The sequence below is a fragment of the Formica exsecta genome, unplaced genomic scaffold (genome assembly GCF_003651465.1).
Source record: "Formica exsecta isolate Colony F162 unplaced genomic scaffold, ASM365146v1 scaffold111, whole genome shotgun sequence".
NCBI classification, from domain to species: Eukaryota; Metazoa; Arthropoda; class Insecta; order Hymenoptera; family Formicidae; genus Formica; species Formica exsecta.
In genome coordinates this window covers 401,375-417,229 of record NW_021848451.1, presented here as the reverse complement: position 1 = coordinate 417,229, position 15,855 = coordinate 401,375, and the positions used below count along the sequence as shown (strand labels likewise).

Below are 15,855 nucleotides of genomic sequence, written 5' to 3'. Positions count from 1 at the left end.
AGGAATACGCGAAAGAATTAAAATTAATAAATCCAGAGTGGCAAAGTTTATGGAATATTTTATTATTTTGCTAACATTTCGTTGTTTTGACGACATTTGTACATAATTAAATTTAAAATGTAATAAGAAAATCACAACGAGTGTCAGCGAGCTCTCGACGGGACGGGATAAATAGCGTGTGAACGAAATTATTTCACGCAACGTCACTATCAAATCTGTCGCAGTCTTCTCGCGCTGAATATTACATTTTCCGCCGACGTTTCCGTCGAGAACGTGACGACGAGATGAGTGGATTAGAACCGGCGCGGCAACTTCGATGTGGCAACGTACCGTGAATTTCATAATTTACGGAAATAAACGCACACACACACACACACACACACACACATACACGCGCGCGACTAACAGCGTTACAATTAATAACCGGAGCATTTCGTTACCGTCCTCTCTCTATTTTAATAATATGTAATTCGTGCCCATTCATTTCTTCTCGAAAATTGTCTCGCACCCTCGCATTTCGCCGCGCGCTCCTCTCTCTCTCTCTCTCTCTCTCTCTCTCTCTCTCTCTCTCTCTCTCTCTCTCTCTCTACATTGGATTCATTCAAATCTCTATCAATTTACAGTAATCAATAGCTCTGTTTTAATGATCGTAATTTTATACATTACCGTTAAATACGCCTTATTGAATTAAATGCTTTCAAAATGATTCTCTGCCATTCATCGGGCGATTATATATCACCCTAGTACGATCTTAGTCGCGCCTTAGGGTGGTAATCATTAATTATTTCAAAATTTGAAGCGGGGAAAGCATTCTTATTGTTAGTTAATCTTAGTTAATATCATCAAGTTAATACTACCAAAAATATTCTGATATTTCTGAAGCGGCGCATGCTTTGTGTCATTCGACGAGCATTACGTAATCATATTTTTTTCAGGCCGAACCAGCGTTAATGTACGACAGTGTACAGGTGTTCGCGGTGGGATTACGTACCCTGGAGCAATCCCATGCTCTAAGGCCCGCCAATATTTCCTGCGAGCTCGAGCACCCCTGGGACGGGGGATTGTCTCTCATTAACTACATTAACTCGGTAAGTCTCTTTTCCCTTTTGCATTTCTTTACACACAACACGTTAATACATATACAACATAAATTATATAATACTAAATTTGAAAACAATAACAGAAAATATTTGAAAAGATATTTACAAATTTTATTCAACAATATACATTTAAATTATATGTATAAGAGAGATAATTTTTATAGAGAGGGTGAGTGTAAATGCAATCGAAAAGAGAGACTAGTAAAAAATTAATAGAGAACATAGAACAAAAATTTTTTATAGAGAGAAAAAGTTTAGTTTTCGAAATAAACGTTATTTTTATTTTTCAATAGAATGTTGAATTTTTTATATTATCCATTGTTAAATTTGACGATGTATGATACAATATTAAAAAATCGTCGAAAATTTCTCAAGCTCGAATGAGTGCATAAATTTTCCAATTTTTAAAGCAAATTTCATCAAAAAAATATGTCTCGTTAAAAAAATTTTTTTCTATATTTTGAATTAGTTTTTCAATTGTACCATTAGTTTGACAACTTATACAACAGGGATTAAAGATGAAAAAAGGGTGCGAAGTTGTAAAATGTGAAAGGATCCATTTTCATAAATGTACGCTCGAAATATTGCAGGAGAAGTATATGTTCTCTCACCGAGCGATGCTTATCCGCGCCACAAGTTCGCGATGTTCGCGCGGTAAATACACCCGCGGGACGTATTTTAATTTTTCATAATATCGTCCGCGTACATTCTCGACTATATCACGGCATTTGTCTCTCGACTTTTCTCCGAGAGTAGGTATCGCCGTAGGAGGGAAAATCCGCGCTCAAGAGCTCGCTTCATCGCTCTTTAAACAGCGTCCACTCGCCGGATCCGCCCGAGAGGTGAGACAGATATCCCGAGGGGGAAGAAACGTGCTGCGATAACTTACCGTAAATTACCGCCGCTAAGATCTGGCTGGTGTCCAAAACAAGCGATATCCGATATAGTGGCACAAGCACTTGTTTCCGCCCCCTTAATAAATATTTAACGCGATAGGAAACCTCGCTTTTTTATCTTGCACATGCCACAGATACACGGAATCTGAAAGAAACAATCTTTTCTCGTCAAAAAAATCGTTTACATCCATCAAACTGCTATTCTGTCAATCTTGTCAATCGATGTATCATAAAGATATAAAAATATCCATGATATATTTTATATTATTAACTATTCAATAAACATTCTAGTTCGCATGATGCAAGAGAGCTCGTAGCACGGATTATTATTTATTTGTTAATATTCGAACATGTTGTACGAGACAGTACATTTCTAATAATTTTGCTTCAAAAAGAACAGCCGTGACGCGTTTTTATAAATTTCAATCAACGTTTTGCACGCGAATGCATGTCGCACGTAGGGCGCGACTAGTAGGTAGGTAGCGTATAGCACAGCGCGACGGATAAATTGTTTAATACCATGATGGACGATTCCAAAGCTGTCACAGGCAGGGGCCACAAATCCTTCCGTGATGTTGTACTTCCCGTTTTCAACCTGTACGACATTCTTCCCGTTCCCGTGTCCGACAAGGTACGATATCCGGCTGTAGTGTTTCGGGATTGATATCCACTCGCAAAGATATCGCGATATATATTATGTGTGTGTGTGTGTGTGTGTATTCACATAAAATATATTACATATATATATAGCGAATAATCTCTCTTCCACGGAGATAAATATAAAATATGTCTTTATATAAATTTAATCTTTTATATATATCTCTTATTTTCCTATTCCCGATTATAAGATTGATAAATGAATAAAGTTGTTTAAAATATCTACAAGTGTAATTTGAGAATTTATAACTTTAATATTTCTCTTTGGCATTCTCTCTCTGCGAACTTTTCCTCATCAAGTAAAATTATATATATGTAACGTATTTTATATGTTTCTTCCTATATTTTTCTTACTATTATATATTTGTGTGATTCCGGGTGGATATAATGAAACTAATTGCGCAACCGATCTCCTCAAAACGTGCACCACATTAACAGAGTCTCTTTTAACACACGTTCGATCCAATTTTCACGATTTTGATTCGACGATCCTTCGTTAAGCGGAAAATCCGTCGTACTATCTGAATCGGCGCATAGAGTTCAATTTTCCCGAATTGTACAGACTTTCGTAACCTGGCGCGTACGTGACTTTCGCGCTGCTTGTTAGGAAATAAAAAGTTTGTACGGGGTAGAAGCGGAGCGGCACGAGAGACCATTGGAGAATTTGAACGCGGCTGTAGCAAGAAGAGGGATGGGAAAAGTGGGAAGGTAACAGAAATATAGACATTGCGAAAAGCCAAGGAGAGAGGAAGAGAGGGAGAGAGAAGCGAAGACGAAAACGCGTTTTGCAGTTTTGCAGCAAGAAAGTACAAGAGCAATAAAAATTGCTCGAGTATCGCCTTATATCGAGGGAGAAAATAATAGCCGTCGGTACATCTGATGCACGTTATCCTCTTCTTTTTTTTTTTTTTTCTCGTTAAGGAGAAGAAAGATCCACTCCGAGAGGATTAGTCAAAGCGCTCGTAGATGAAAGGAAGCGCGTGCGGCGAACCCGGGACAACGTGCGGAATTAAACCAAGCGTCGCGTCGTCTTAAGAGCACGACAAACATCGTCGTACATTTTCCGACTCCACGTCCCACGAGTGAAATAACATCGCGCACTTTGGATGCGGCACAATGCGACCGCCCGAATTTGCCGCGCGTAGAGCAGAAAGCGTCTCCTTGCTGTACTTGCATCCATAATTAGTTAAGTTTATCTCCTCCGGCTCTCTCTCTCTCTCTCTCTCTCTCTCTTTCTCTTTCTCTATCTATCTCTCTCTTTCTCTCGTAGCTACAAATTCGACCATCTTCAACATAGGAGAAACCCAGCCCTTTAATGCCCTGCCGTCTGTAATATCTCGCCTCCTTCTCGCAATCCGACCTTAAGCGAGCATTCTCTCGCCGATATCGAACACCGATGGATATCGATCGTGCACGAGCGATCATTAATTTAATAACGAGATTCCAATATCGGCCGTGGTGCCTCTAATCGAGACCCAGGAATATTTGCGTCGCCCGCTATCAATCCCCTTTCCGCCGACCGCTGAAATTGCGGCATAACATCATGCGTGCCGAACGTTAAATTATAACGCCGAATATGTCGAAATTAAATTAGCGATGCGTCTCCTACATGCTGGGTACACGTATGTGTCCATCTTTGCGCACGGGGACCAATAAATATCACGTGGCGCGGGATGCGATTCGCACGCGACGGCATACAAGCGACCAACTATGAATACGCATCCGTGCACATTCGCACGTGAATGCTGCTATTGCAGTGCAAAAGGATATAGTATGTGCTGACAACTAAATGGCCGAGAATATCGTGCAGAATTTCCTAAAAATAAGGGAAAAACGTTTCAGATTTCGTATAAAGTTCTTAATTTATTGAATCTTTTGGACGCGTTATATGTGTTTTTATCGACACAACAGGATTGTTGGAATTTTATAATTGTGAAAAAAAATTTTTATGCGTCAATCCGCCATTAATACACAATTTTTTTTCAGAGAATCTTTTTATATAAATATTAAAATTGTTAAAATACTTTCCAAGAAATTAAATGTTATAAACATTAATTTTATTTTATTAAATGTTAAGAAATTAAAAAACACACATAGAAAAAAAAATATTGGAATTTATCGTTAATATCATTACTATTTATTGCACACTCAAACGAGCTTATCCTTTGATACATCTATAATGTCACCTCGTTTTCTCTTTTCTCCCAACCGCAGAAGTGCCACGAAATAGCGTTAAAATCGCAAAAATCTCCACTTGGCGGCCTTCCGAATGTTTTTATTGGTGGATTAGCTATTTCGCATTGTTTGCCACCGCGCCTTTCGACCGTCTTTCATTCGCCTGTGTGCGAATTTTGGCACACGCGGTGGACTCTTGTTTGCGCTCCGTTGGCATTACCCTACTTCTTTTACCCCGATTTAGTCCTCAAATATCCCCGCGGCAAGGGCAAACGCAAAATGGGTCGTCGGATTAAAATCCATCCGCTCGCCAAATTTGCCATAAATAAGTTAAACGGATATTGCGATCGACGGTGGCCGGATTGTTGAGGCGCCAAGTAGCGCAGTCCGAGTTTTCGCAAACTTCTAGCAATCTTTTTATATATATTATTCGACAGAAATTTTTAATTAAAATAATTTTAATTCACAATTTTAGAGCAAATTAAACACAATTACATTTAAAACTTTATAAATAAATTACAACCCCGGAGATATATATTTATATTTTTGATATAAATTACGCATTGAAAATCATGTCGAAGCACATTTTGTAGCGCTCGTAATTTGCGTTACTTTATCTTCATTTTGCTAAATGCGATCCAATCGATATAGAAAAACAATATATTCGCGCAATATGCTTGCGGCAAGAGCATTATGTGAGCCGCTATATAAATATTCGCACTAATTTACGCCGAAACTGAGTTTCTGATCGTGATTCGATAAATTAGAGTGCAATACTACATTCATGTAATAATTTATCTGCGAATTTATGTATATCTCTATCTAATTTTGATAAATAATTATAATAATAATACGTAAATCTGTGTAGTTAAAATTTTATTATTGTTACTTTCTTATTACGTTAATTAAAATTTTATTATTGTTACATTTTCTGTTTTATCATTTTTAATTAACGATTTTAATTAGCGAGAAAAGGAAAAATCTCAGTACGCACAGTAGAATTTAAAATAATGCTATTAAGTAAATCGCTTAGTGTTTTAATAATATTTAGAGTATTAAATACAAGACACAGAAAAACTTATCATATACGGTTTTTAATAGAAGCTTCGTGTAAAATTCTCATAACTTTAGATAGCCTTTTTTTTATATTGTATGAGAAATGTATTGTATTATATTTTCCAATTTTGTTGCAAATTCTTTGTTACAAAACGCGCAGCCGGTTACCCACCGTGCTATCATTATTTTGCAACTACTTAACGCAATGTACGGTCTATAAAAACGAAATTCACCGCACTCATAACTTTTGTACCTTTACGGCGTACAGAAAATTCGTTCGCGAAATCAAAGCCGTTCTGACGGGCGTTACAATTGCACACTGGTCGGCCTTTTATTATCTCCCTTCATGTGCCCGCATCTCCAAAACTGCGATTCCATCTCGGAATTGCCTTCGCGCAGTCGGTTATTGCATTGATGGCACTTTTGCTGTAACAATCCATTTTAAAAAGGATTCGTTTTGCTGTTTGTTCCTCCACGCTTTTATATTTATATCTCGCTGGAATATACAAAGATTATTACGAATTTCCAAAATATTTTTACACTTTCTCTCTCTCTTTAGTATTTATATTTAATTATTATGTTTTTATATTGAATTTATTATTTATTTATGGGATTATATTTAATTATTCTTTCTTTATTTATAAAATTTACATATAGACACACATATATACTATATATGTATATATGTCCCAGATTTGGGACACTCTGTATATTAAATTAAAACAATAAATTTTAAAAAATATCAGGTTACACATCAGATCTGCAGTTAATGGGACAAATATATGTGTCACATGCATGACACAATTATATGACACAATGTTTTTGACAACATAATTGCGTTTCTTGCAGATCTGTATAACCTGATTTTTTTATATATTTTTTTGTTTCGACAAAATATATATTGGAGTGCATTTGAACGCGTACGGTTTCAGCGTGTACAGCTACCAACAAGCTCAAAGTGCATTCGTGCGACTAATAAATCTATCGTTCTTTTTACTCCTTCGCCCCATCCCAGTTTTGTTAGAAACTATATCTTTTCTGATTCGCTAGCTATCTGCTCCATTGTTCTCGATCAAGCAATCGATGTGTATCTCAAACGATGATTTGACATGTTTGTAACTTATATTCATGCCCGTTTTAGCGGCTATTCTAAAAGTACAATTTATATTTATTCGTTGTTTATTATCTCGAATTTCAGTAAAAAAGAAAACCCGATAACTTGTGTTTAATGAAAAATGATAGATATTGACAATTATTGCAATAAGCACACAAATTCTGTACGATGTTTACACGCAAAACGTTATTTATCCGTAAATTGTTTTTCAGATATAATGGAAAAACAGCTGGTTGAAAGCCAATATGTATTTAAAAAAGCTAAATGTATCTTTAATTGTCGAGCGTAAAAACAAGAACTAATTTACGAATCAATTTTATTCGCTATTCATGCGAGAATATCAGCTGCCTATACCAGCATGCAAGGAAGCTTTTCTTTTGAGAACGCTCTTCGTTTGTCCGCGGTACAACAAAAAGTGATATCTAATTTTTTGACGCATAGGTTTAGCCTTTGTTTTTAACAAAGAATACAAATGTACGATGAAAAACTTTTCGAAGATAAAAGCAACATTTTCTTTGTATCCGCATAGCCGAACTGAATTCGTGAAAATTTGATACAGCATAAAACTTTCCCTCTCTTTCTCTCTCCCCTTTTCTCTTTCTGTTGCGCACTCAACTTCGTTTAATTAAATCTTAACCGAGCGCATTCCGTTTAACTTAACGCCGGTGCTTCAGCTTTTACGAACTCAGCTCTAAAAAAATTGTTCATTCCTCGTGGTTTATAAAATTGGATGGCCGCGGTCATAAATTCCGCAAAAAAATTATAATAGTAAAAAATTGGAAATATTTAAGAAAGAATATGACATTTTTTTGAAGATATCGCGCTTTTCGACATAATATGAAGGCATCTCTTTTTACATTTGTAACAAGTAAATTAGATTTATCTTATACAAAGGACAAGTTATCTCAGCGTAGCTTTTACAGTGGAGCTTATTACGCACGTGATATCTAGAAAGTAAAAATTCAGAAAAGATATCAGCACAAAATAGATTAAAATAAAGTGATCATTACAGAATATATAATTTTATTCAATATAAAAATTAATTAAAGTAATTCGTCGAAAAGTTGAATGAAAAAAAATGTTAATGCCAGTAGTTAAAAATAGAATATTATTATATAATAATTGCTCTTCGTTTGTCCGCGGTACAACAAAAAGTGATATCTAATTTTTTGACGCATAGGTTTAGCCTTTGTTTTTAACAAAGAATACAAATGTACGATGAAAAACTTTTCGAAGATAAAAGCAACATTTTCTTTGTATCCGCATAGCCGAACTGAATTCGTGAAAATTTGATACAGCATAAAAATGCTGTAACTAGCTTTATCATAATCCAATATATCCAATAAAGCCGTTGTCGAGTGAACGGTATTGCGATGCGCATACAATTGGTTTTCAATTGTGGATAATACTGCTGTCAAATTGCCAGATAATTTGACGAATAATTTTCGACGGAATATCCGAAGGCCATGTCGATTTTGACCATTGGGCACTTTCTGCATTGTTTGATATTCCACCGCGCATGCTTGTTTAATCGCGAAATCACAGAATTCACAGTTTTAATCGAAATAAAATGCGAAACGCGAGAACACAAGGAATTTATGGAAGAGATATGTTTTGTGTGTACATACATGTGTGTGTATATGTGTGTGTGGTGACTATTGATCTAGGGTATGTTAAAATTGCAAGCGTGTCAGTCTTTTACCATGTTTCATGTTTCACATAATACTACATCTACGCTAAAGCACTTTCCCAAAGCACCCCCGAGTTTGTGCAATGTTTTGGATGACCGCTTACTGAAATTGCCCTCCGTTATGCTCTCCAGTTACCTACCGCAACCTTGTCCTTCTCTCGGGTGTCTTTTTTCATTCCCTATCGTACTTGTATTTTCTAGCTCTCTCTATTTTCTCTATTTTTTTTCTCTCTTACCAGCTCGAAAGTCCAGATCCTGAATATCTCGCTCGCGAGTAATTCAGTGCGTGAATCTCTCTTCGATAACATATATTTATATCTGTATTAATAAAAAAAAAATGACATTGTAAAAATTTTTGAATATTTTTTTTGCGTAGGTTATTTTAAGAACTCTCATATAAAGCTTTATTCCAACAGATAAATACTGGAATTCTTTAATATCCGGTATATGCAGTTTTATTATTAACATTTTGCGCGTACGAAAATTTTGAAACAAATATTTGATCGTCCATCAGGCCCAATTGGAGCCGTAAATTAATGGTTTCGCTTATCAACTTATCAATGTCTCTCGCGAAGCGTGGATACCGCGCGTTGACGGCCCGATTACTCGCGACCGTAGAAGCGAAGATTTTCCTTAAGTGATTAGAATATCCATTCTTCGCGCCATTGCCCTAAGCCGGCCTGTGACGGCTCTTAGATCCCACGGGATTTAGATAGTGCTTTCTCGGACGGCGTCGTAACGTGCCGGATTTGCAGGGACGCGGATTGCCGCGCCCGGCCAAATTGCTCTCGTTCTACTTACTGGCGCGTAACAGGCAGTATAACGCGATTAATATATCGTTTCATAAAAGCGAGCTTGTTGAGTGGTCTGAGGAGATTACACGCGACGTAAAGCACGCTCGGCTACTTAGCCTTTGTGTATGTCGGAAGCGCGACAACATAGTCCACGCATATATACACGGACATTATTATTTAATCGCAGTTATCGCGGCAAGACTATTTCGCAAAGTGTTGTTCGAGGATGTTAATTAACGAGGAAGAGAGAGGGTGAATGAAATAACAGCCGCTGTGTACAAGCTTCGCGCTAACGATTCACACGGATTTTCCACGAGCGCGTGACAAAACGAGTCTCCCGGTTCGATTTTCACTTGCTAAGAGTAAATATAATTAACGTTATCAAACTCGCGTGATATATTCGCGATAGCCGAGGATTCGCCGAGAGTCGGGAAACGGGATTTCTTTTTTTTCACACGTAAATAAAAAATATCGCGTAAATAATATCTGTCTTCTTCGAGAATATTGCGTTCACATCGAACGCGACAATTATGACGAACTGGCATCACCGACGTTGCAAACGACGCTGTTTATTCGCCCGTATTTATGATCTCTCACTCGTTTTGCAATGCTAATGACAGCCGGCTGGCATTTAGTTAGATAACGTTTGGAGGCGCGCCAAGGTAACCAAGTTTCCCCAACGCCCGCGATCGCTTACTCCTATTGACAATACCCAAGCCGTGTGTGCAATGGTCGATATTCAATTCCCGGGACACTCGCGCAGCCGTCCCTCAAATTCTGCCACGTATATCAGATCTTGCCGGATGTACAACGCGCGAAGTTGCGGTACGCAAACTGCCTTTTTGCGAGATGTCATTTAAAATAGATTTTTTTCTATTGACTCTGCGGCTCTACCATTGCTTTACGGCATATCCGACAGTTGAAATAAGCTGATACGCTTCCATAGTGTACAAACAAAAAATACGATCCAATACGTTATCCTCAAAAATAATTGATGGTCGATTGACACTTGTCAAGGAGAAATTTACAAGATCACAATTGTAATTTTTTTTAAAAAATGAAAATTTTGTCACACATGGTAGAGAAAATTAATTTTATTCTCAATTTGATATAATCCACCATCGAGCGTTTTGATATAATTTTATTTCAAATTTAGTTTGAGGAAAATTATAAATCGTGTATATATTAGTGTGATGATTTGACGGTTGCCGAAAAGAAATAAAATTCTTGTTATAGTATCAAAATTGAAATTTTTATAGAGAATAAAAATTTATATATATTTCTATCACAAGAAATAAAAGAGTACATTTTTATTTTTAATATAATTTAATATAATTCAACTTTTAGCATTGATTTAATTTAAAACACATTTTTTGAAACAAATATCCACTTTTAAAATTTAATTTTACGAGAAAATTTACATATATTCTTTTGATGTTAAACTAACATTTGTGGAAAAAAAATGTAGAATATTAATTATGTTTAAAAAAAGAATGGAATTTCTATCATAACAAAATAAATCTATTTTTCTCCTTAATATTATACAATTATGCATTTTAGTTTAACTTAGCATTTTAATCTAATGTAATTTTTGAAAATAACAAACGAGCATTACGTTTTCCAAATTAATGCATTGTATATTATATAAAATTGTCTAAAACAATTATTTTAATTTTCTTAAATTAATTAAATAACTGTTTTATTATTAAAATAATTTTGTCACCGTCGCGGTAATTGCAGGCTTGCATTCTCTGGATAAACAACAATTGCGAGACGTGTGTATGCGTGCGAGAGGGATACCGAGAGTCTGTTTTTCGTGACGAAAACATTCCCGGCTTATACAAACGTTCCCTCGGGCGATGTTATCGAGGATCCGTTCCTCCGAATTCGTACCTTGGCACGAGGAATGTCCCAGGGCGACGCTGGGAATTGCCGCGCGGTATAACCGAGTTAGTTTCTGCTCCCTAATAGGGCATTTCAGCATTCTGCTAAATCCTAACCGGAGCGACATTATGCCTCCAGCCGCCCGAGTAGCTTAATTGAACCGAACGAGAAATAATTGCCATGGCGAAGCTCGCGCGTTGAATATATGACATCGCGCGAATGAAACGCTCCTCCGGATCGTTCTCGCCGAGAATGTAATCTAAATCCCGCTTGTAAAATTACAATTGCAGCCAAGAGAGACGGTGCGTTTCCAGGATTCTAATATAGATGACCGGAATGAGAATGATTAATTTTATCTAATGATCTAATACAATTATTATATAATGATCAATAATTTAATTATCACTTGATAGCGATAGCTATGTATCAGCTGATCGTTTCAGTATCGACATCGTGCCAGTCAGCATCCCGTCTAGACTTAATTGTACTGTCAATGCAATTGACATTGCGGTAATCTCTCATCTCATCAGAGATCGCAGCCGTGAGACGTGACGTTCGTCAATAACATAGTTCCGGTTACGTTCCGTGCGACGTTTGACGTGCAAACTCCCGTTGTTTACGACGTAATTAGCGACGTGATTAAAGCGCTTACTTTGGGTAAGCGCGAGGGATGATTGCACGTGAAAGCGCGTGCAAACGAGCTTCCCCGTTTTTATCACGACCGGAGAAACACAACGAGACACACAGCCGTGCGTCGAGGAGAATTGGGGGGTGAAAGCGCTTGATTAATCGCGGGAATACGCGGGGACGCTACACGAAGACAAGATTACATCGTGGTGAGAGAGAGAAGATCCGCCGACTTTCCCCTTAATTAAGCGTTCGCTGATAAGCCGCGCGCAGTTTATACGTTCAGCGCCAACGAGGCGGTCGTGAGGAACGAGATACGTGCTTCGAGAGATAAATTCCTGGAACAACAGGAAGAATGTTGCTGTTAAATAATTTATTTAAATAGTTCTCTTGTGCCAAATATACAGACGTCAATTTCTCGGATACGCCTCCTATGCCGCAGGGCGAAGGCAAATCGATGCCTAATATCGCGTGATGCCTAAACTATAATGCCTAAACTATATACTGTGTTACACAGTTATCTATATAGATACCTTACAACCTGTTGAATACGGAATTGCTTACGTCAAAATCTATAATGTGGGAGGTGGATGGAGTGGATGATAAATTACCTAACCCAGCTTTAGAAATCAACGCAAAGTAGTCAAAGATCAAATTCACCCTTCGATTAATTAACTCTCCGCGTCGAATTTCAATTAAATTTTTATGCGAATATTATGAGAAAAATGCGATTCTTTACAATATCGCGAAATTTCAACGACATTTGCCACATATTAGATTTCGTTGGCGTTTAAGGGTATACCGATGACACACGTACAAGGCACAGCGCGCCTTATAATTTACTTCCGTCTTTAGAGAAGCGTGATAGAGGCTGGCGTAATTAGGTATTCACGTTTAGGCGGTTTACCGCTTAATCCAGCCGTGGGGTTTCTCGTACGGCCTGTGGTACTTTTTAAAGGTCGTTTATGGCCTCTTACTCGACGGCCATTCCCGTCAGGAGCACACCGGGAGTTGTCTCCCGTTGTTTCACGACTTGGTCCAAGTTCGAGGCTTTAACTGGGGCAGGGACGGGTCCATTAATTTATGGCCGTACTTTGTTATCCCCGGTTCCGTAGGAACTCGCGTCCTGCGCTTTGCTAAAACGACCCACGCGAACGATATTTTAATTAATCCATTCTCGTTCGAAGAAAAAAAGACGCAATAAACTCTGTGTATGAAGTCACATTTAATAGGAATAATATAAGGTATTCACGAATATTACACTAATAAATTTATATTGCTCGTGTCTCGACGGACGAAAAATGTATGTGTTTGCACGGAGCAGTTATTGAACACAGGGATATCGGAAGCTGTAAATAAAGCTCCGGGGTGTAACCGCGTATATTATCCAAGCATAACTAAAGCCTGCACAACATTGCATCCTTGCCAAAACCATTATATGTAACTAGAATTTATCGGATCATATTGGAACTAAACCCGGATCACAATATTTGCACGTTCTATCAAATATTGGCATTCGCGTTACAATTTTATTGTCAAACACGGTTAAAAATTGCTCCCAGTTGTATGATTTCTATCATTTTCAAGATTGTCATGTAACAAAATATCTTTGCATGATATCCCGATGGTATTATTTTATATATTTATATTATTGTAGTAGAAAAAAAACCATTATTTTTATATATGCAGTTAGTTTTTATCCGTCGTAACAAAAGTTTCGGCTTTTCGATCATGTGATAAAAAATTTACCTTTAGGAGGATGAAACGATCAATCCTCCACTCTTGTTCGTTTCTGTAAGCTCTCATTCAATTTTATACAGTCAAGCTCGATTGATTCCGAATCGCTTGTCTGTAAAAGCGAGAAGCTGATTCTATCGTGTCTGCTATCTCATCGATCTTATTTAATTTTCAAATGGATCTGCCGTGAATCTTAAATCGCTCAAGGGGATTGAAAGTAATCCTTACAAGATCAGCGCGCGTTTACAACTCCCGAGTTGCCTCTCTCGCCCGGGCTATTTGGATGATTTGAATTCGGGAAATCGAGGATCCCAAAGTGTGTCGGGAGAAATCCTCGTAATTATTTCTCGGTACGATGTTCGATTTGGCATTATAAATGAATCCTTCTAAAGCAATATGAATTCACGTTATCGGAATTCGGACGTTATCTGATTACGCCCGATGTAACGGCGCAGCGAGAATTATTCAATAAATTGCGAGTTTTCCGCAGAGAGATACAAAACGCATAATCGTGTATTCGTGATACTAGGACGATATATGGAAATATGCATGGGCAAATAATTTATAAATGTGGATGCCGCGCCGCGCACACGAAATACAATTATTATGAAAAATTTGTCGGCCGTGCTAAAAAACGAGAAGCCATTTCGAACGGCTCAATTTTCGATATTATTTATTTACGTATAATACTCGATTTGAAATATATAAAAGATAAATAAAGAAGCATTTTAATTTTCCATATATTAGAAATTTATATAATATCTATTACAGTGTTACAGTGATAATTCTTGATCAAATTATGATCATGCGTAAATAGTGTATCTTATACATGTAACAAAATTGATTTTATAATAGTCAGCAGCGCGTGAATTTGTGATACCATCCGTGATAATTATGTAAAATAAATCGTCAAAGAAAAATAAAATTGACAATGATATTGCTCTTGATTTCAAATAAATAAATTGTTATAAATCATTGATGAGACAATATTTTAATTGCGCTTCGAATATTCTTTTTAAAATTATAATATATCTTGTTTCTCTTTTCTTCTCTATCTTTTTGAAATATAATACCGAATATGCAGTGCGAGGTGCTTTTAGTTTAAATACTATTTTTTAACTTTTTTCGAGAGGCTACATCTCGGCGAAGGTTTCATCTAGTAAAATCTTGTGACTTTTGTAAATACATACTTCATTTGCGAAACGAAGTTTCGCGAGGGAGACGCTATCTCGGCACGTACGCGATTGAAATATAAGTGTCTAAATTTAGCGATACGGATGACTTCTTCCTTTCCATAGCGTTGAAGAAACTTTAGTCCTTCTTGCTACATAAATGCCTGCTTACCTTCTATTTTCTGTGAAGCTTCATGCAATTTTCTTATCCCTTTTTTGAAGATAAATATTCCCTTTCATGCAATAGGCAAATAACTAAACAACATTGTTTATGATAAAACTTAAAAAGCGCCGAATTTTTTTATTTTATTAAAAATATTTCCTTAATGATACAGAATCGAGAAATTGATTGTCTTCAAATAAAACAATAAAATCTATTTGAGAGATATAATTACAGGGCTTCAAAACTTAATTTTTCTTTTCAGAATTTAATTTATTTATTTTAGATTATACATATTATTATCGATTTATAAAAGAAAACTTTTACGCGATTGCCGTAAATTATAAAGCCATAGCAGCAAACCGTTTTGCTGCTATCCTTATACTCCTCTTACGCGATGTTTCATCTCAAATTTTGAGTAAAAAGTAAAGAGAAAAAAAAATATTGCCGCACACTCACGTAGAAGGTGGGAAGGAAAATTGAGCGATTTTCTGTAGAGTTGTGACTTTTTTACGACACCGGCGAGGAAGCTCAACCTGTCGGCGCAGGCGAGCGACATTGTTGAGGAAAAGTGTCGAGTCACATATACGAGCTGTTTACTAACTGCTAGTTCAACCAGGTTTATACTAGCAGATGGAGAAAAGCCCTGATTTCTTATTAGGATCATTTTACGCGAGAGCAAGCTTTGTTTCGTGCCAAATTCTATTTTTGGAGCATATCTAGCTAGAGTGCACTTTCATTACCAGGATAAGTACATAAATCACAGACGAAAAAAGAGAGAGAGAGAGGGAAA

The 15,855-nt window shown here is 36.8% G+C and overlaps 1 protein-coding gene across 1 annotated transcript in view; it reads left to right on the top strand.

The window, feature by feature from the left end:
• The window catches only part of LOC115236686 (glutamate receptor ionotropic, kainate 2-like), a 126,162-nt gene that overhangs the window by 82,454 nt on the left and 27,853 nt on the right, over nucleotides 1-15,855 (top strand). The window contains 1 exon segment of the mRNA XM_029809293.1: nucleotides 936-1,088. Within this exon segment, the coding sequence (XP_029665153.1) occupies nucleotides 936-1,088 (153 nt within the window).